The sequence below is a fragment of the Carcharhinus amblyrhynchos genome, unplaced genomic scaffold, assembly GCF_965287045.1.
Source record: "Carcharhinus amblyrhynchos unplaced genomic scaffold, sCarAmb.v2.hapA scaffold_39, whole genome shotgun sequence".
NCBI classification, from domain to species: Eukaryota; Metazoa; Chordata; class Chondrichthyes; order Carcharhiniformes; family Carcharhinidae; genus Carcharhinus; species Carcharhinus amblyrhynchos.
In genome coordinates this window covers 5,142,123-5,163,131 of record NW_027649780.1, presented here as the reverse complement: position 1 = coordinate 5,163,131, position 21,009 = coordinate 5,142,123, and the positions used below count along the sequence as shown (strand labels likewise).

General features: G+C 45.4%; 2 protein-coding genes and 1 long non-coding RNA gene across 3 annotated transcripts; 1 reads left to right on the top strand and 2 right to left on the bottom strand.

The window, feature by feature from the left end:
- Positions 1 to 10,020: 10,020 nt before the first annotated feature.
- LOC145363709 (uncharacterized) lies at positions 10,021 to 11,438 on the bottom strand. Its single transcript, XM_080218938.1, has one exon. The coding sequence runs from the start codon at positions 11,224 to 11,226 to the stop codon at positions 10,384 to 10,386; it is 843 nt and encodes a 280-aa protein (XP_080075064.1). The 5' UTR covers positions 11,227 to 11,438; the 3' UTR covers positions 10,021 to 10,383.
- An 84-nt stretch (positions 11,439 to 11,522) lies between these two features.
- On the bottom strand, positions 11,523 to 12,765 carry LOC145335601 (uncharacterized). The gene is made up of 3 exons (XR_013885276.1): positions 12,677 to 12,765; positions 11,954 to 12,004; positions 11,523 to 11,809 (listed from the first exon to the last, which is right to left on the bottom strand). It is a non-coding gene; the product is annotated as an uncharacterized LOC145335601 (long non-coding RNA).
- A 5,598-nt stretch (positions 12,766 to 18,363) lies between these two features.
- On the top strand, positions 18,364 to 20,323 carry LOC145363668 (uncharacterized). Its single transcript, XM_080218881.1, has one exon. The coding sequence runs from the start codon at positions 18,486 to 18,488 to the stop codon at positions 19,578 to 19,580; it is 1,095 nt and encodes a 364-aa protein (XP_080075007.1). The 5' UTR covers positions 18,364 to 18,485; the 3' UTR covers positions 19,581 to 20,323.
- Positions 20,324 to 21,009: the final 686 nt, after the last annotated feature.

The following is a 21,009-nucleotide window of genomic DNA, read 5'->3' as shown; positions in this document are numbered from 1 at the left end:
ATGAATGGGATGGATAGGATAGAGGTGGAGAGACTCTTCCCGCTCAGAAAGGACAGTAGGACTAGGGGGCACAGCCTCAAGATAAAGGGGGGGCGGTTTAGAACGGAGTTGAGGAGGAACTTCTTCACTCAAAGGGTGGTGAATCTCTGGAATTCTCTGCCCGTTGAAGTGGTGGAGGCTGCCTCGCTAAATATTTTTAAGACGCAGGTTGATGGGTTTTTGATAAGAGAGGGGATTAAGGGTTATGGGGAGAGGGCGGGAAGGTGGAACTGAGCCACGACAGATCAGCCATGATCTTATTGAATGGCGGGGCAGGCTCGAAGGGCTAGATGGCCTACTCCTGCTCCTATTTCTTATGTTCTTACGCTGAAGAGGTGCCAGAGGGCTGGAGGACAGCTGATGTGGTACTATACGTCAAGAAGGGACACAGGGAAAAAAGCAGGAAATTACAGGACAGTGAGTCTAACCTCAGCAGTAGGAAAACTATTGGAAAAAGTTCTGAGGGACAGAGTTTATCTCCAATTGAGGAGGTAAAGATTAATCAAGGATAGTCAGCATGGTTTTGGCAAAGGGAGATCTGGTCTTACACATTTGGTTGAATTTTTGAGGAGGTACAGTGTACAATTCTGGTCACCTTATTATAGAAAGGATATTATTAAACTCGAAAGAGTGCAGAAAAGATTTACTAGGATGCTACCAGGTTTGAGTTATAAGGAGAGGCTGGATAGACTGGGACTTTTTTCTCTGGAGTGTAGAAGGCTGAGGTCTTATAGAGCGCTATAAAATAATGAGGGGCACAGATCAGCTAGATAGTCAATATCTTTCCTCCAATATTTGATATTATTGAAGAGAAAGATTTGATTTCTAGATAAAAAAACAGCTGTTTTCTTCATATTGAGGATTTAATGGAGTACAGTGAAACTGAGTAGATGTTTGATTGGGGGAAAGATTGGGGGAAAGGCAAATTGTGCGGAGGGTGTGGAGAGTCTGCAGAAGGATCTAGATAGGCTGGGCGAATGGGCCAGGAAATGGCAAATGGAATTTAATGTTGGCAAGTGTGAGGTGGTCCACTTTGGTAGGAAGAATGGTAGGAAGGACTATTACTTACGTGGCGAAAAACTGCAGCAGGCGACGGTGCAGAGGGACCTCGGGGTCCTTGTGCATGAGTCGCAAAAACCCAGCTTGCAGGTGCAGCAGGTGGTCAGGAAGGCGAATGGGATGCTGGCCTTCATAGCGAGGGGGATTGAATATAAAAGTAGGGAGGTCTTGCTGCAGCTGTATAGGGCATTGGTGAGGCCGCAGCTGGAGTACTGTGTGCAGTTTTGGGCGCCGCACCTGCGCAAGGATATTTTGGCCCTGGAGGGAGTGCAGAGGAGGTTTACTAGGCTGATACCGGAGTTGAGGGGATTGAGCTATGAGGAGAGGCTGAATAAACTAGGCTTGTACTCGTTAGAGTTTAGAAGAATGAGGGGAGATCTCATTGAGACGTATAAGATGATGAATGGGATGGATAGGATAGAGGTGGAGAGACTCTTCCCGCTCAAAAAAGACAGTAGGACTAGGGGGCACAGCCTCAAGATAAAGGGGAGGCGGTTTAGAACGGAGTTGAGGAGGAACTTCTTCACTCAAAGGGTGGTGAATCTCTGGAATTCTCTGCCCGTTGAAGTGGTGGTGGCTGCCTCGCTAAATATTTTTAAGAAGCGGGTTGATGGGTTCTTGATAAGAGAGGGGATTAAGGGTTATGGGGAGAGGGCGGGAAAGTGGAACTGAGCCACAACAGATCAGCCATGATCTTATTGAATGGCGGGGCAGGCTCGAAGGGCTAGATGGCCTACTCCTGCTCCTATTTCTTATGTTCTTATGTTCTTATGTTTTATATCAATGTTGGATAATATACAGTATGTTGGGAAAGTTCAAACAATGTGACTTCAACTTCATCTCAAATATAGACTTAGTGCATTGGAATATGTTCCAAACTGTGGTGCGTTGAGTCGCTTTCACTGAGAGAGATAGGAAATGGGTTTTTAAAAATTGCACTCCATTAGTTTAATATCTGTTGGCAGCACAGTGGTACAGTGGTTAGCACTGCTGCCTCACAGCTCCAGGGACCCGAGTTGGGTCACAGTCTGTGTACATTCTCCCCATGTCTTTGTGGGTTTTCTTCGGGTGCTCCGGTTTCCTCCCACAATCCAAAGATGTACAGGTTAGGTGGATTGGCCATGCTAAATTGCCCCTTAGTGTCAGGGGGATTAGCAGGGTTTATGGGGATAGGGCCTGGTTGGATTGTGGTCGGTACAGACTTGATGGGCCAAATGGCCTCCTCTGCACTGTAGGATTCTATGATTCTATCGAGCTTCCCTTTCAATGTATACATGCTATTCACCTCAACCATTCAGAGTGATTGATTAATTATTGTTATATTAGAGTCATAGAGGTTTACAGCATGGAAACAGATCCTTCAACCCAACTTGTCCATGCCACCCAGTTTTTAACCACTAGTCCCAACTGCCTGCGTTTGGCCCCTGTCCCTCTTACCAATGGGTACATTGGGATACAGTTATTGTTTCTTGCAAGCTGTTAAAGGCAAAACTACCTTACATAGGAGTACATAGGAGCAAAGGAAAGGAGAGGGTGCAGAATAGTGTTACAGTTACCGATAGATAGGGTGAAGAGCTTAATGTGCGACAGGACCATTTAAAATTCTGACAACAGCAGGGAAGAAGCTGTTCTTGAGCCTGTTGGTACGTGATCTCAGACTTTTGTATCCTTTTCCCGACGGGAGAGAGTGGGTCCGGGATATGTGGGGTCCTTAATTATGCTGGCTGCTTTTCTGATGCAGCAGGAAGTGTAGATGGAGTCAATAGATGGGAAGATGGTTTATGTGATGACTGTACTACATTCACAACCGTTTGTTTCTTGGTCAGAGCAGGAGCCCATACCAAGTTGTGATACATCCAGAAAGAATGCTTTCTATGGTGTATCTGTAGAAGTTGGAGAGAGTCATAAGAACATAAGAACATAAGAAATAGGAGCAGGAGTAGGCCATCTAGCCCTTCGAGCCTGCCCCGCCATTCAATAAGATCATGGCTGATCTGTCGTGGCTCAGTTCCACTTTCCCGCCCTCTCCCCATAACCCTTAATCCCCTCTCTTATCAAAAACCCATCAACCTGCGTCTTAAAAATATTTAGCGAGGCAGCATCCACCACTTCAACGGGCAGAGAATTCCAGAGATTCACCACCCTTTAAGTGAAGAAGTTCCTCCTCAACTCTGTTCTAAACCGCTCCCCACCTTTATCTTGAGGCTGTGCCCCCTAGTCCTACTGTCTTTTTTGAGCGGGAAGAGTCTCTCCACCTCTATCCTATCCATCCCATTCATCATCTTATACGTCTCAATGAGATCTCCCCTCATTCTTCTAAACTCTAACGAGTACAAGCCTAGTTTATTCAGCCTCTCCTCATAGCTCAATCCCCTCAACTCCGGTATCAGCCTAGTAAACCTCCTCTGCACTCCCTCCAGGGCCAAAATATCCTTGCGCAGGTGCGGCGCCCAAAACTGCACACAGTACTCCAGCTGCGGCCTCACCAATGCCCTATACAGCTGCAGCAAGACCTCCCTACTTTTATATTCAATCCCCCTCGCTATGAAGGCCAGCATCCCATTCGCCTTCCTGACCACCTGCTGCACCTGCAAGCTGGGTTTTTGCGACTCATGCACAAGGACCCCGAGGTCCCTCTGCACCGTCGCCTGCTGCAGTTTTTCGCCCCATAGGTAATAGTCCTTCCTACCATTCTTCCTACCAAAGTGGACCACCTCACACTTGCCAACATTAAATTCCATTTGCCATTTCCTGGCCCATTCGCCCAGCCTATCTAGATCCTTCTGCAGACTCTCCACACCCTCCGCACAATTTGCGGACAATTTGTCATAGCGGACACGACAAATTTCCTTAGTCTTCTAAGAAAGTAGAGGCATTAGTGGGCTTTCTTAACTATAGTGTCAGCATGGAGGGATCAGGACAGCTTGGTGATGATTTGAACACCTAGAAACTTGAAGCTCTCGAACCATCTCCACTTCATCACCTTTGATGTAAACAGGGGCATGTTCTCCATTACATTTAGGGCACCCTTCAGTCTTCTCTTTTCTAGAGAAAAGCATCCTCAGACTTTCCTGAGGGTTAAACGCTCTCAGTTCTGGGATTACTCTTGTCCGTCTCCAGTGCCTCTCTTTCCTTTCTCTAAACGCAGATCACTGATTTTGACAGGGCTCCCAGTTTACTCTAACCCTGGTTCTAAACAAGTTGTGATGTGGAGATGCCGGCGTTGGACTGGGGTAAACACAGTAAGAAGTCTCACAACACCAGGTTATAGCCCAACAGGTTTATTTGGTAGTAAACTCACAAGCTTTTGGAAACACTGTTCCTTCATCAGGTGTGTGGAAAGTTCTGCTCAGAGAAAAGGCATATAAAGACACACACAGTTTACAGGATACTGATTAGAATGATTAGAATGACTTGAATAGCAAGCCAGCTGTAAAGACTTGCATTCATTCGTTTTAAAAAATAAGATTGTACCCACCCTTACTACTACCTCTGGCAGCTTGTTCCAAACACTCACCATCCTATAAAAAAGTTGCCCCTCTGAATACTTCTGTATCTCTCTCCTCTCATCTTAAACCTGTGCCCTCTAGTTTTAGATTCCCCTGCCTTTAGGAAAATATATTGACTATCTAACCGATTTGTGTCCCTCATTATTTTATAGACCTCTATAAGATCACCCCTCAGCCTCCTACGCTCCAGAGAAAAAAGTCCCAGTCTATCCAGCATCTCCTTACAACTCAATCCATCAAGTCCCGGTAGCATCCTAGTAAATCTTTTCTGCACTCTTTCTAGTTTAATAATATCCTTTCTATAATAGGGTGACCAGAGTGTACACAGTATTCCAAGTGTGGCCTTACCAATGTCTTATACAACTTCAACAAGACGTCCCAACTCCTGTATTCGATGTTCTGACCAATGAAACCAAGCTTGCTGAATGCCTTCTTCACCACTCTGTCCACCTGTGACTCCACTTTCCACATGTACCCCTAGATCTCTTTGTTCTGTAACTCTCCCCAGCAATCTACCATTAACTGAGTAAGTCCTGCCTGGGTTCAATCTACCAAAATGCATCACCTCACATTTATCTAAATTAAATTCCATCCGCCATTCGTCAGTCCAATAACCCAATTGATCAAGATCCCACTGCAATTGGAGATAACTTTCTTCACTGTCCACTATGCCAGCAATCTTGGTGTCATCTGCAAACTTACTAATATTCTCATCCAAATTATTAATATAAATGACAAATAACAGTGTGCCCAGCACTAATCCCTGAGGCACAGCGCTGGTCACAGGCCTCCAGTTTGAAAAAAAACCCCTCTACAACCACCCTCTGGCTTCTGTCAAGAAGCCAGTTTTGTATCCATTTAGATACTCACCCTGGATCCCATAAGACTTAACCTTATGCAACAATCTACCATACGGTACCACCAAGTCTCAACAGGTATAGTTGCTATCAGGCACTTCATTGCTCCAATCCAAATTATTTACCTTTCACTTTAATTTTGGTCATTTGACAGGTTTAATTCTATCCTGATTGTTTTAAAATTGTTTTTTCTATGGAATATGTGTTGTGCCTTGATCATTTAATGGTGTTATTTGATTCTACTGCCCCCATTAACCATTTCATGCTGTGCTGTTTATCTCTCAGTATAATGTCATAAGAACATAAGAAATAGGAGCAGGAGTAGGCCATCTAGCCCTTCGAGTCTGCCCCGCCATTCAATAAGATCATGGCTGATCTGAAGTGGATCAGTTCCACATTCCCACTTTCTCCCCATAACCCTTAATTCCCTTATCGATCAGAAATCTATCTACCCGTGACTTAAATATATTTAGCGAGGTAGCCTCCACCACTTCAATGGGCAGAGAATTCCAGAGATTCACCACCCTCTGAGAGAAGAAGTTTCGTTTCAGCTCTGTTCTAAACTGACTCCCCCCCTTTTATCTTGAGGCTGTGCCCTCTAGTCCTGCTATCCTTTCTAAGTGGGAAGAATCTCTCTACCTCTACCCTATCTAGCCCCTTCATTATCTTATATGTCTCTATAAGATCCTCCCTCAGCCTTCTAAACTCCAACGAGTACAGGCCCAATCTACTCAATCTCTCTTCATAAGCTACCCATGTCAATGCCTTCTTGACTCTCAGGTGATCTTATCAAAAGATCTTAACGTCTTTGCTCATCTCTCCCTGTCTGGTCCAGATAAATTAACAAAGACACAAAGATTCTGGGTGATTTAAAACCACTTGGTATGTAATTGTATCATTTTTACAGAATTAAAAAAGATTTCCTCCCATACACAAAAAACTCAGTTATTTTTGTTACATTCTTCAAACTAATTATTTTATTTTATCAGTTTTTGTCGGGGATGGATTACCCCTGTGATAACATCTGTGTCTCTGCGGTAGTTAAAAGCATTATTACAATGTTCCTTATCCGGGTCTGTTTGTGCTGTGCCTTCACCACTGTTTGAAAAATTTGAAAATAAATTTCTAAAATGTACAAAACTGAAAGTAAAATGGTAGCCAAATGACATCACCATCAAATCATGTTGTTAGCTTTTAAAGCAACAGTGCACCCCTTTTAAATTTTTAACATTCCTTGAGGAGGAACTTCTCTTCATTCAAGGGTGAATCTCTGGAATTCTCTGCCCATTGAAGTGGTGGAGGCTACCTTGTTAAATGTGTTTAAGTCACGGGTAGGTAGATTTCTGATTGATGAGGGAATTAAGGGTTATGGGGAGAATGCAGGAAAGTGGAACTGATCCACTTCAGATCAGCCATGATCTTATTGAATGGTGGGGCAGGCTCGAAGGGCTAGATGGCCTACTCCTGCTCCTATTTCTTATGTTTCTTATTCCCAATTACTTTCTTTCATTATCTTAGACAGGAATACGGTAGAACCATTTCAAAATGTTGAAACCTCGACAACCGAGTTTGATTTCAACACAAACACAAGATACTTAACCTTGTGCCTTTATTTACTTACTAGCAAGGGGAGAGTGCTTGAGGCAAAGGGTCAAGACACTGCTCCACAGGACAAAGAAAGTCATTGATCTTTCTACCTCTTTTGCCAAGCCAATCCCAGCTGGACATAATCCAAACAAAGTGTTACAGAACCACAGAATACCACAGTAGAGGTCCCTTGGTCCATCAAATCTGCATCGACACATGAAATGCCCTGACCTGCCCATCTAATCCCCTTTGCCAGCATTTGGCCCGTACTCTGAATGTTATGGCGTGCCAAGGACTCATCCAGGTACTTTTTAACGGATGTGGGGCACCCCATCGCTCTTTCGATTGTAGGTGACATTAATGTCTTTCTGACTCTGTTTTGATTAGAAGCTGTCAAGGCAGCCTCGTTAAAACTCTCTCTTGTATCAGTTGTTTTTACTGGTAAGTTGTCTGGAAAGACAATTAAATGTCCTTTCTGGCCTTGTGATTTTAATGGATACCTTAAAGGAATGTAATTGGTTCACGTTTAGTTCACAGGGCACTTTGTAAATATGGGTCACTTTGAACAAAGTTTCTTCGCTCACTTCTAAAAATGTATAGAAGATATATATTTATATGTGTGGACTAGCTATTGTATTACACATACCTTTAAAACTACAAAGTATTTAAAACACTTAATTACTAAAACGTGCTCACCATTGACTTCAAGTAAATTCTACACCCAAGTTCATTAAACAAAAAAACTAGCAGAGCCTGGCAATCTTATAAATAGTAAAAAGTCTGACAACACCAGGTTTCAGTCCAACTGATTCATTTGATAGTAAACTCACTAGCTTTCGGGGTTAGCCCCTTCGTCAGGTGAACGGAGAGTTCTGGCCTCAGACAGAGCATATAAAGCACAGACAGTTTACAGATTACTGATTAGAATGCGAATCTTTACACCTAACCTGCTGTTCAAGACCTGAAGTGGCTAATAATGTGAGTGGAAGGAGCACTGATCACAGGTTAAAGAGATGTGTATCGTCTCCAGACAGTACAGTAAGTGAGGTTTTGCAAACCCAGGCAAGTTACGGGGGTTATAGATAGTGCGACATGAACCCAAGATCCCTGTTGAGACCGTCCTCATGTGAATCTTATAAATAGCCCTTTCTTTTCTATCTTTCTACAATAATATCCATTTATCTGATTCCATACAATCCCTTATCCATACATTCAATTGTTGAGGCTACAGAAATTTCATTGCAGTGTTGATGTAAGTGTACTTGTGACAATAAAAAATAATCAGAGTTTGAAGGTCTCTCTTCCCAGTAGTACATTTATCTTCATTGCATATCTTTTACAGATACAACAATTCAGCTTTTACACTTTCACAACAAATAAAACTGTCTTTTACTGTAACTATTATTCATTACTGAGTCATTAACACAATTAAGGTTCTCTACTTATTAAATCTGTTACTGACTGGGAGCTAATAAATATATTTAATTAATGCATTTGATTCACACACTGTGTCAAAAAAAAAACAGTTTGAATAAGATAACATCTTTCCTTCGTACCCATCTTGATCGGCCTGAACAATCAGCCCCATTCTTCAGGCAGATTTCACAGAGTATAATCATAGAAACATAGAAACCCTACAGTGCAGAAAGAGGCCATTCGGCCCATCAAGTCTGCACCAGCCACAATCCCACCCAGGCCCTATCCCTATACATTTACCCACTAATCCCTCTAGCCTATGCATCCCGGAACACTAAGGAGCAATTTAGAATGGCCAATCAACCTAGCCTGCACATCTTTGGACCATGGGAGGAAACCGGAACACCCGGGGGAAACCCACACAGACACCAGGAGAATGTGCAAACTGCATACAGACAGTGACTTGAGCCGGGAATCGAACCCAGGTCCCTGGAGCTGTGAAGCAACAGTGCTAACCACTGTGCTACCGCGCCGTCCCAAATCTCCTCTCGCTTATCAAAATGGAAGAAGAAATTCTTACTTTAAACAATTTCTGCTAGCTTTGCAGCTCCCACAAAGATTTTGGTGCATACAGTATTAATTTTTAAAATAAAGCTCAAGTCACGGGTTTGAGTTTAACATCGTTCCTTGAACTTGTTATGTATAATGTTCAAACAGCCAGCATAAGCACAATGGGTGGAATGGCCTCTGTCTTGCTCACTAAGCTTTGTTTGCATTTGAATCAATTGGTAAATACCTGGAACCTAATTCCTAAGAGGAGGCAGAAGCAGAGATGGTGCAATGTTTGCAAAAGGAAATTGGATGGACATTTCAGAGAAATAAACTGATATGGATGCAGGGATAGAAAGGGGCAATAGTTTGACCTACAGAGAACCAGTATGGCCTCAATGGGCTGAATGGCCCCATTCCTGACACAAAGGCCTGTCTGACCTGAAAAGCAAAATTTCCAGTCTTTGCAACTCACTAAAGTTCCTCATCGCTGGAGCCATTCTCATAAATCTCCTAAGAACTTCACATCTTTCCTCAAGTATGGGGCCCGTATATAGTGTTCCATTCTAGTGGGATAAAATTGAGGCTATGTTAAACTTGTTCGGAACAAGGGTTAGATTACACTGAGAGCACTGTCAATGTTAGTGATCTCCATTTAGAAAAACAAATAGAGGCACTGGAGAAGGTGCAAAGATTGATAAAAATAATCCCAGAACGGAGAGCATTTAACTTGCAGGAAAGGCTGGCGCTGCTTTTCTCTGGAAAAGAGAAGACTGAGAGGTGACCTGATGGAAGTTTTTGAAACGATGAAGAACCTCAATAAACCAATGGGGATTTCAGTGAGAAACCTCTTTACCCAGCGAGTGGTGAGTATGTGGAACTCACTACCACAGCAAGTGGTTGAGGTGAACAGCATGAATACACCGAAGGGGAAGCTCGATACACACATGAGGGAGAAAGGAATAGAAGGATATGCTGATGGGGGAGATGAGGAGGGGTGGGTGGAGGCTCATGCAGAGCATAAATACTGACACAGACCAATCGAGCCGACTGACCTGGCCCTGTGCTGTAGACTCAATGGAACAGAGACAAATGTATTTTAGATCTACTTGAAGTAGTAAAAAGTCATATTTAATTTCCAGCATAAAATAAATGTCCTTCATCAGCTTTTGTGGATCATTTCAGTGGAAATGTGCTCTCCCAGGGCTCAAAGAGCATCAACCCACTGGAAGCAAAGTCGTGAGACCGGCCAGTCCAGCAGAAAGAAACCCTCCGACCCTCCCACTTCACCCACTGTCAGAATGAACATGGTTCAGTCCTGGATGTGATTAACAGCAGCAATAACAGCAGAATCCAACCCTCCGTGATCACTTGTGAGCTTGCTGATGTGTCAACAGGTGGGATGACTGAGTGAATCCCTTCCCACACTCAGAGCAGGTGAACGGTCGCTCCCCGGTGTGAACCCGCTGGTGTTCCAGCAGGTGGGATGACTGAGTGAATCCCTTCCCGCATACAGAGCAGGTGAACGGTCTCTCCCCAGAGTGAACTCGCCGGTGTCTCACCAGGGTGGATGAATCTTGGAATCGCTTTCCACAATCGGAGCAGGTGAACGGCCTCTCCCCAGTGTGGATCCGCAGGTGATTCTGGTGGGTGGATGAATCTCTGAAGCCCTTCCCACACTCGGTGCAGATGAATGTCCTTTCCTCAGTGTGAACTCTCTGGTGCATCAACAGGTTGGATGACCATCTAAAGCTTTTTGTGCAGTGAGAGCAACTGAACGGCCTCTGTTCTGCGTGAACGCGCTGGTGTGTCAGTAGGTGAGAAGACTGAGTGAATCCCTTCCCGCACACAGAGCAGATAAATGGCTTCTCCCCAGTGTGAACTCGCTGGTGTGTCAGCAGGTGGGATAACTGAGTAAATCCTGACCCACAGTCAGCGCAAGTGAGAGGCCTCTCCCCGGTGTGAACTCGCCGGTGTAACTGCAGGCTGGACGAATGTTTGAATCCCTTCCCACACTCAGTGCAAGTGAATGGTCTCACCTCAGTGTGCACTCGTTTGTGTGACTGCAGGTTGGCCGACTGAGTAAATCCCTTCCCACAGTCATTGCAGATGAATGGCCTCTCCCCTGTGTGAACGCGTCGATGAATTTCCAGCTTTGACGGCGATATGAATCGCTTCTCACACTCCCCACATTCCCACGGTTTCCCCATGCTGCAGGCAACCTTGTGTCTCTTCACAATAAACAATCAACTGAGGTTTCCAAACACACACAACACGTGTAGGGCTTTTCCCTGCTCAATGGCTATGGTGGAAGATATAGGAGGGATGTCCGAGGTAGATTCTTCACTCAGAGAGTGGTTGGGGTGTGGAATGTACTGCCTGCTGTGATAGTGGAGTCGGACACTTTAGGAACTTTCAAGCCGTTATTGGATAGGCACATGGAGCACTCCAGAATGATAGGGAGTGGGATAGCTTGATCTTGGGTTTGGACATAGCTTGGCACAACAATGAGGGCCGAAGGGCCTTTACTGTGCTGTACTGTTCTATGTTCCTAAAAGGGTAATTTTTTTAAAAAAAATTGTATTACTAGTTAAAGCTGGAACACTCTCACTCGTGTGTGTCTGTCCTTTTCCAGCCACACTGATGTCTAAAATCTTCTGTAGCAGACAGAACAGACAAACATTTCTCCAGTATTTAAAAGACTGATGGTATTCAGCTCCTGATGAATTGAGAGATTCTGTCAGCTCTTGATGTGTTGTTTGGTCTCAGTTTCCTCTTATAAATCCTCAGCTTCTGAAAAGGAGTTTACAAAAGACATCAGTGTCAGCGCAGGATTTCAGAACAGACAATTCAAGTTATTTTTCCCATGCCCAAAGCTGTGAATCTCCGTTCCACAGACTCTCCTTCCAATCCCAATCTGCTCTATGAAATATTCACCTTCCCAATTCTCCTGAAGGAGCGATTCATCCTGAGCCATAGATCAAGGTCCTGGAGAAAGACAGGCAAAAATGTTAATGCAGGCTGTGAGGAAATTTACATTAATCTTTCCAGATGCATGATTAGCTATATGAAAAATGTTTAACAGAGAATACTGTATATCTTAATTAGAGATATGACTGCTGCGTGCGGGGAAGATAAATTATTTAAACAGCGAGCAAGCATAATCTAAAAAGTACACAGGTAGTGGAAGTGGACAACAATGATTTCACAATAAATTTGTCATTTGAAGGAAATAATCTTGCAGGGGAATGGGGATATAGTGGGGAAATGGGACATGGACTCAAGTTATGAATAGACTCCTTCTGTGCTATATTACCTGATTAGAAATAACAATTCTAAGGTAAATTTACACCTGATTACACCAAACATACCCACACTTATCATACATTACTACATTGCCCACTTAAATGTCAGCCATCTCCTGAGGAGACCAATTCTTTGATTGTGAACATTAGGAAAGACAAGTAAATGTGTCTAGCTGAGGGAGCTAAAGAATGTTAATGTCTTTAAGAGAGAGAGAGAGAGACCTGGGCCAACCTTTCCAGAGTCTGCAGCCTCCCTGGGTTAACTTCCTTTCTCTTCAATTGCTGCAAGTCCCCAGTTTCCCCCAGAATGAGAAAAGAAATGGAAAGGGGGGAGAGGAGAAAGTGTTTTACTCACAGATGTTGGCCTCTTTTAGGTATCTCACAGATGTTGGCCTCTTTTAGGTATCTCACAGATGTTGGCCTGGAGACAGGAGGAAGTTTCAATCTGTGTGCAGCTCAATCTGCATTGTCACAAGGCCCGCGCTCTGATTGGCTGGAGGACCAGAGAGCTTCCGGTCCTCCGACTCCTCCCATTGGTCAATGCCCCTCATGAAGACAATCGAGCGGCGGAAGGGGGTGGGTAAACTTTGACCCCGGATCGCTCTCAGCTGTTGGCCAATGGGAAACGCTATCCCCCCTCACATGCGCAATCCCACCAGGCGGATAAAGCGGTTTCCCTGCCCCTCGGGATTGTGGGACTTTGGCCGCCATTATTCACCAGGGCCCAGTCTCCAAACTCCTGGAACTGGGATGATAGCTGGGTATGGAGATAGGGCAGTGAACCCAACCCGGCAGAGAGTACATGTGGGCAGTCATTGGAATTGATAGCCACCCCACTTCTCAAAACAAATGTTAAATTAATGTGTAAAGATTTAGACATCTGGGTGACATACTAGGGAGGGGAATAGTTGAGTGTGAAACTGAACACCAAAGTCAACAACTTCCAGGGGAGAGAATTGGGGAAAAAATAAAGAGGATAGTCGAAAGAATTAGGTTTACAATTGATCGGAAGGAGTAAGTTTGTGGATGGGCTGAGGTTTATAATTTGAAAGGGAGGAGAACGCTGAGTGACAACCAGAATATTAGATTCACATTTGTATACTGTACATACATGAAGGACTTTGGGAGTTTTTTTAAACAAGGAATTAGAATAAAAGGATTTGCAGTTAGAAATATCTCGAAAGTAGGATGGGGAGCATAGCTTCAAAATAAGGGGGAGCAAATTTAGTATTGAGTTGGAGAGTCTGACTGTGAGAAGAGTTTTGAAAGCATCACCGATCTGCTGAGACACCAGCAAATTCACATGGGAGGAGGTAATTCATCTGCTCCATGTGTGGGAAAAGGTTCACTCAGTTCGCCCAGCTGCTGAGACACCAGCAGGTTCACACAGGAGAGAGAGATCATTCACATACTCCATATGTGGGAAGAGTTTGCTCTGTCAGCTAATCTGCTGAGGCATCATCGAGTTCATAAGTCACTGCAGGGGTTGGATTCTGCTGCTTATGTTGCTGTTAACCCCATGCAGGACTGAATTGTATTCATTCTGTTATTAATAAACTTGGACTCAAATGCCATCAGCCAGGATCCTATTGATTGGTGGAGCAGGCTTGAGGGGCCAAGTGGCCAACTCCCATTCCAAATTCATATGGTCACATTGTGACAGCTGGAGTTTGTTTCTGCTAATATTAATTTTCCTTTGAGTCTGCTCTATCATTCAGTTAGACCCTGGCTAATCAATTAGTTTATCATCAAGATCTATTTGATTCTACTCTGTAGATTAAGCTGCAGCCCAGTTTTGTGGGAAATTACCAGCAGAAACAAATTCCCAACTGTCACAGTGGGAACGTGTGAATTAGGAGCAGGAGAAGGCTACTCAGCCCCTCGAGCCTGCTCCATCAATCAATAGGATCATGGCTCATCTGATTATGGCCTTAACTCCTCTTTCCTTCTTAGTCCTCATACCTTCCCTTGTCAATCAAGCATGTATTTAATTCAGGTTTCAGAATGTGGAGGGGGCCAGCCTCCATCACTCTCTGAGGAAGAGAATTCCATGCTCTAACAACCTCCAGAGAAGGCTTCTCCTCACCTCAGTCTTAAAGTGGGAGATCCCTTATTTTTAAACTGTGCCCCTAGTTCTCACCTCTCCACAATCAACATCCACTCTGTCAAGTCCTTTCAGAATTCTATATGTTTCAACCAGATCCTAAATCCCAATAGATACAGGCCCAACATATCCAAACATTCCTTCTATGATAACCCTCCCTACCATCCCGGGAATCAATCAAGTGAACCTTCCCTGAATTATATCTAACACAATTAAGTCATCTCTTAAATAAGGAGACCAAAACTCTACACAGTGTGAACACACTAATGTATCAGCAGATTGGATAATCGCGTGAATCCCTTCTGACACTCAAAGCAGGTAAATGGCCTCTCCCCAGTGTGAACTCGCTGGTGTGAAATCAGGTTGGATGAATCACTGAATCCCTTGCCGCCCACTGAGCAGGTGAACGGTCTCTCCCCAGTGTGAACTCGCTGGTGTGTCTGCAGGCTGGATGCTTGACTAAATCCCTTCCCACACAGAACACAGGTGAACAGCCTCCCTCCGGTGTGAGTTTGCTGGTGTGAAAACAGATTGAATGAATCACTGAATCCTTTACACACACAAAGCAGGTGAAGGACACTTCCCCTGTGTGAACTTGTTGGTGTCTCAGTGTAGTTACTGAATCCCTTCCCACACACACAGCAGGGGAAATAGCCTCTTGTAGAAGTGAACCCGCTGGTGTGAATACAGGTTGGATGACTGATCGAATCCTATATGACACATTGAGGAGATGAACAGCCTCTTGCCACTGTGAACTCACTGGTGTGAATACAGGTTGGAGGACTGAGCATATCCTAAACAACACATGGAACAGATAAACAGCCTCTCTCCAGTGTGAACTCTCTGGTGTGTCTGCAGGGTGGATGAATCATTGAATCTCTTCTCACGCATGAGGCAAGTAAATGGCCTCTCTCCAGTGTGAACTCGCTGGTGTACCAGCAAATGCAATGCCTGAGTGAATCCCTTCCGACAATCAGAGCAGGTGAATGGCCTCTCCCCAGTGTGAACTCGCTGGTGTGTCCACAGAATTGATAACCAAGTGAATCCCTTCTCACAACTGGAGCAGGTGAATGGTCTCTCCCTGGTGTGAATGTGTCGATTAATTTCCAGCACTGATGGGGAACAAAATGACTTTTCACATTCCCTACATTTCCATGTTCTGAGTGTTTTTCTGTCTCTCCTGCAGTTTTCACAATAAATGCATAGGAACACCATCATCTGGGTTGGGTGCGCCTTGATGCTATTTGGTTCACACCTTGGTTGAAACCAATTAAAGCAGATAGACATTTCTTCTTCTAAATTCAAAGCCAATGATATTCAGATCCATCAATTGAGTGTGATTCTGTCAATTCTTGACATTTTTGGCAGCAAAGCCTCACCTTCTGACAGCCTGTAAGAGGGATTTACAAAAATAATCAGTGTCAATACAGGATAGAAATTCAGAACAGGTAATTGTAATTTCTATGGAACATTCTTTCCTCTCTCATTCTCCAGAAGTTGTAGATCTCCAAGCCACACACTCTCCCTCCATTCTCACTCTGCTATATCTAACATTCACCCTCCTAATTCTCCTGAAGATGCTGATTGAGGCTAATTGACAGATCCACGCTTCCTGTCCTGGAGGCACATAGCTGAAAATCTCCATACAGGCTGTCATACAGATATATATTTATATGACTGGACTAAAAATGTGTGGAATATATAGGCTGGATCCACTTCCTTTCCCTTCTGTTGCTGCAAGCCCCCAATTTCCCCCAGAATGAGAAAAGAAATGGAAAGGGGGAAACATTGATTTCCTCCTGGATGTTCCCCTGAGATGAGCTGCACGGTAGCACAGTGGTTAGCACTGCTGCTTCACAGCTCCAGGGAACTGGTTCGATTCCTGGCTTGGGTCACTGTCTATGTGGAGTTTGCACATTCTCCCTACGTCTGCATGGGTTTCCTCCCACAATCCAAAGATGTGCAGTTTAAGCTGCTTGGCCATGCTAAAAATTGCCACTTAGACTCCTGAGATGCATAGGTTAGAGGGATTAGTGGGTAAATATGTAGGGATATGGGGGTAGGGCCTGGGTGGGATTGTGGTCGGTGCAGACTCGATGGGCCGAATGGCCTCTTTCTGCGCTGTAGGGTTTCCACGATTCTATGTTACACAGAGGAAGCTCATTGGTCATCCTCCGCATTGTGACGTCACAATGGAGCCCTGCCTGAACCAGCCAATAGGAATTACGCGGCTCCGTCGTGACGTCTCGGGGTTCCAGTGCGCAGGCCCGGGCGCTCTGACCCTGGATTTCCCCCCCCCCCGCCCAGCCCCCCCCCACTGCTCCCCTCCCCCTCCTCGAGCCAAGGTTTCCAGACAAGCGGCTGGCGGCTCCGGCCAGAGCGAGAAGCCGCTCGGTTGTCCCCCCCCTCCCCCCGACTGCGCATGTCCAAGGGAGAGGGGCAGCTGCGCATGTACGGTGAGTACCCCGACCTTCATGCTGAGGTGTTGACCAACGGGGAGAGTTGGAGGACCGGAAGGACTGTGGTCCTCCAGCCAATCAGAGCGCGGGCTTTGTGTGAATGAAGATTGAGCTTCAGACAGACTCAAACTCCATCCTGTGGTCAACATTTGTGAGTAAAACACTTAGAACATAAGAAATAGGAGCAGGAGTAGGCCATCTAGCCCTTGAGCCTGCCCCGCCATTCAATAAGATCATGGCTGATCTGTCGTGGCTCAGTTCCACATTCCCGCCCTCTCCCCATAACCCTTAATCCCCTCTCTTATCAAAAAACCATCAACCCGCGTCTTAAAAATATTTAGCGAGGCAGCCTCCACCACTTCAACGGGCAGAGAATTCCAGAGATTCACCACCCTTTGAGTGAAGAAGTTCCTCCTCAACTCCGTTCTAAACCGCCTCCCCTTTATCTTGAGGCTGTGCCCCCTAGTCCTACTGCACTTTCTGAGCGGGAAGAGTCTCTCCACCTCTATCCTATCCATCCCATTCATCATCTTATACGTCTCAATGAGATCTCCCCTCATTCTTCCAAACTCCAACGAGTACAAGCCTAGTTTATTCAGCCTCTCCTCATAGCTCAATCCCCTCAACTCCGGTATCAGCCTAGTAAACCTCCTCTGCACTCCCTCCAAGGCCAAAATATCTTTGCGCAGGTGCGGCGCCCAAAACTGCACACAGTACTCCAGCTGCGGCCTCACCAATGCCCTATACAGCTGCAGCAAGACCTCCCTACTTTTATATTCAATCCCCCTCGCTATGAAGGCCAGCATCCCATTCGCCTTCCGGACCACCTGCTGCACCTGCAAGCTGGGTTTTTGCGACTCATGCACTTTTCTTCTCCTTGTCGAATTTGATGATCAGCCATGATCCTAATGAATGTCAGAGCAAACCCAAAGGGCTGAGTGGCCTACTCGTTCTAGTTTTTATGTAAACATAGGAGAAATGAACTCGTCAGTCTGGATGCCAGAATGATTGTGGACAATCAGCACCTTCAGGAGAACTGGGAGGGTGAATATTAGATACAGCAGAGTGAGAAAGGAGGGAGTGTGTGTGGGATGGAGATTCACAGCTTTTGGGGGATGAGAAAGGAAAGAATTTTCATCAGATGCTAAAATTGTCTGTTCTGAATTTCTATCCTGTACTGACTGTGATGAATTTTGTAAATTCCTTTCACAGATATCAGAAATTGAGGATTTACAGACAGAATTCTCAAACCAAACGTCACATCAACATCTGACAGAGTCACTCAATTCATCAGGATCTAAATATCATCAGTTTTTTAATCTAGAAGAAGAAATGTTTCTCTGTTCTGTCTGCTTCCGAAGACTTTGAAGTCAGTGTGATTGGAAAAGCACCGAGACACACACACACACACACACACATACACCCCCCCCCCCCACCCACCAAGTGTGAGTGTTCCAGTGCATTGAGTGTGAAAAGAGCTTTAACCAGTCCTGAATAAATATCACACCATTCACTGCAGGGAGAGACTATAACCATGTTCTGTGTGCGATCGAGGCTTCAACTGATTGTCTGACTTGCAGAGATACAAGTAGACTCAAAACATGGAAAAACCATGGAAATGTGGAGATTGTGGGAAGAGATACAGATTCCCATCTGTACTGGAAGCTCATCGGCGCAGCCACACTGGGGAGAGGCCGTTCACCTGCACTCAGTGCGGGAAGGGATTCACTCGGTCATTCACTCTGAAAACACACCAGCGAATTCACACTGGGGAGAGGCCTTTCACCTGCTCTCGGTGTGGGAAGGGTTTCAGGGATTCATCCACCCTGCAGTCACACCAACCAGTTCACACTGGGGAAAGGCCATTTACCTGTTGTCAGTGTGGGAAGGGATTCACTCAGTTATCCAGCCTACACAAACACCAGCGAATTCACCCTAGGGAGTGGCCATTCACCTGCCCTCAGTGTGGGAAGGGATTCAGTCATGCGTCGACCCTGCAATCGCACCAGCGAGTCCACACCAGGGACAGGCCGTTCACCTGCTGTCAGTGTGGAAAGGGATTCAGAGATTCATCCACCCTCCTGACACACCAGCGAGTTCACACTGGGGAGAGGCCATTCATCTGCTCTCAGTGTGGGAATGCATTCACGCGGTTACCCAGCCTGCAGAAGCACCAGCAAGTTCACACTGGGGAGAGGCCGTTCACCTGCCCTCAGTGTGGAAAGGGGTTCAGAGATTCATCCTCCCTCCTGACACACCAGCAAGTTCACACCGGGGAGAGGCCGTTCTCCTGCTCTCAGTGTGGGAAAGGATTCACTCGATTATCCAACCTGCAGACACACCAGCAAGTTCATACCGGGGAGAGGCCGTTCACCTGCTCTCAGTGTGAAAAGGGATTCGGTCACGCATCTGCTCTGCGGAGACACCAGCGGGTTCATACTGGGGAGAGGCCATTCGCCTGCTCTCAGTGTGGGAAAGGGTTTACTCAGTTGTCCAACCTGCAGTCACACCAGCGGATCCACACCGGAGCCAAGCCTTTCACCTGCTGTGTGTGTGGGAAGGGATTTACTCATGCATCCAACCTGCAGTCTCACCAGCGAGTTCACACTGGGGAGAGGCCATTCGCCTGCTCTGTATGTGGGAAGGGATTCAGTAATTCATCACATCTGTTGAGACACCAGCAAGTTCACAAGTGATTACGTGGGTTGGATTCTGTTGTTATTGCTGCTGTTAATCACATCCAAGACTGAACCATGTTCATTCTGACAGTTGGTGAAGTGGGAGGATTGAAGAGTTTCTTTCTGCTGGACTGGTCGGTCTCACAACTTTGCCTCAAGTGGGCTGATGCTCTTTGAGCCTGTGTGTTAATACCTGGTTTCAAATGTGATGATAGTGCAATATTGGTATAAATATATGTTTTTTCTATACGTGTGGGGAATATTTAAAATTCAGCATTATTCTCCAGTCTGTATGTTTGGCGGTAATCCAGCTCAGATTTTGGGAGAGCAGGATAATTACTTATTTTAGTCACATAGTGTTTATTTGGGATAGAGCTAATGAACTTTTGTTTATAGATAGAAATTTCACCAGGGCTGAAAAAGGAAAGTGAGCAGTTGCGGAGACACTTGCAAGAAAACTGATGTGATACCAATTTCTGATTTGCTGAAACTAACTGAGCATAAACTTTAGGATTGCTAATGAAAGTTGTCATCTATCAGAAGAAAAAATGTAGGTGAATCGCAGATGACAGTAAGATGATTGGCAGAGCAGAGAATAAACAACATGTCAGCATTTGACAAATCATTTAATTCGTTGTAATCTGAATATTATCTCTCTGTTCTGTCTGCTTTAGAAGACTTTAATTGTCAGTTTGACTAGAAAAGCACTGAGACACCCATACACATGCCCAAGTGAGAGTGTTCCAGTGCGCTGACTGTGTAACCAGTTACACAGCCTGAAAATACATGGCAGCATTCACAGCGGGGAGAGACTGCTGTACCCGTGTTCTGTGTGAGATTTAACTGATTGTTTAACCTGCAGAGTCACAGGGACACCCGCACCATGGAGAAACCGTGGAAATGTGGGCTGTGTGGGAAGGGATTCAGGGGTCCCATCGCGATTGGAAATTCATTGATGCGTTCACACCGGGAAGAGGACGTTCATCTGCTCTGTGTGGGGGAAGGGATTCAGTCAGTTAGCCACCCTGCTGAGGCACAATCTCACTCACACCAACGAGAGACCCTTTAAATGCTTCAACAACAGGAGCGGATTCAAAAGGTCTCAGGATCTGGTGATCCGCCAGCGTGTTCACACTGGGGAGAGACCGTTCAGCTGCTCTCACTGCAGAAAGAGGTTTAGAAGGTTATCCAAACTGAAGGTGCACCAGCGAGTTCACATAGGGGAGAGCCCGTTCACCTGCTGAGTTACAAAATCGCTCATGCCAATGAGAGACCCTTTAAGTGCTGTGACTGGAAGTGGCTTCGAAGGCTCTCGGGAACTGATGATCCACCAGTGCAGTCGCACTGGGGAGAGGCCATTTCAGCTGCTGTATGTGTGGGAAGGGATTCACTCAGTCATCCATCCTGCCGAGACACAGTCTCACTCACACCAATCTGAGGCCTTTCA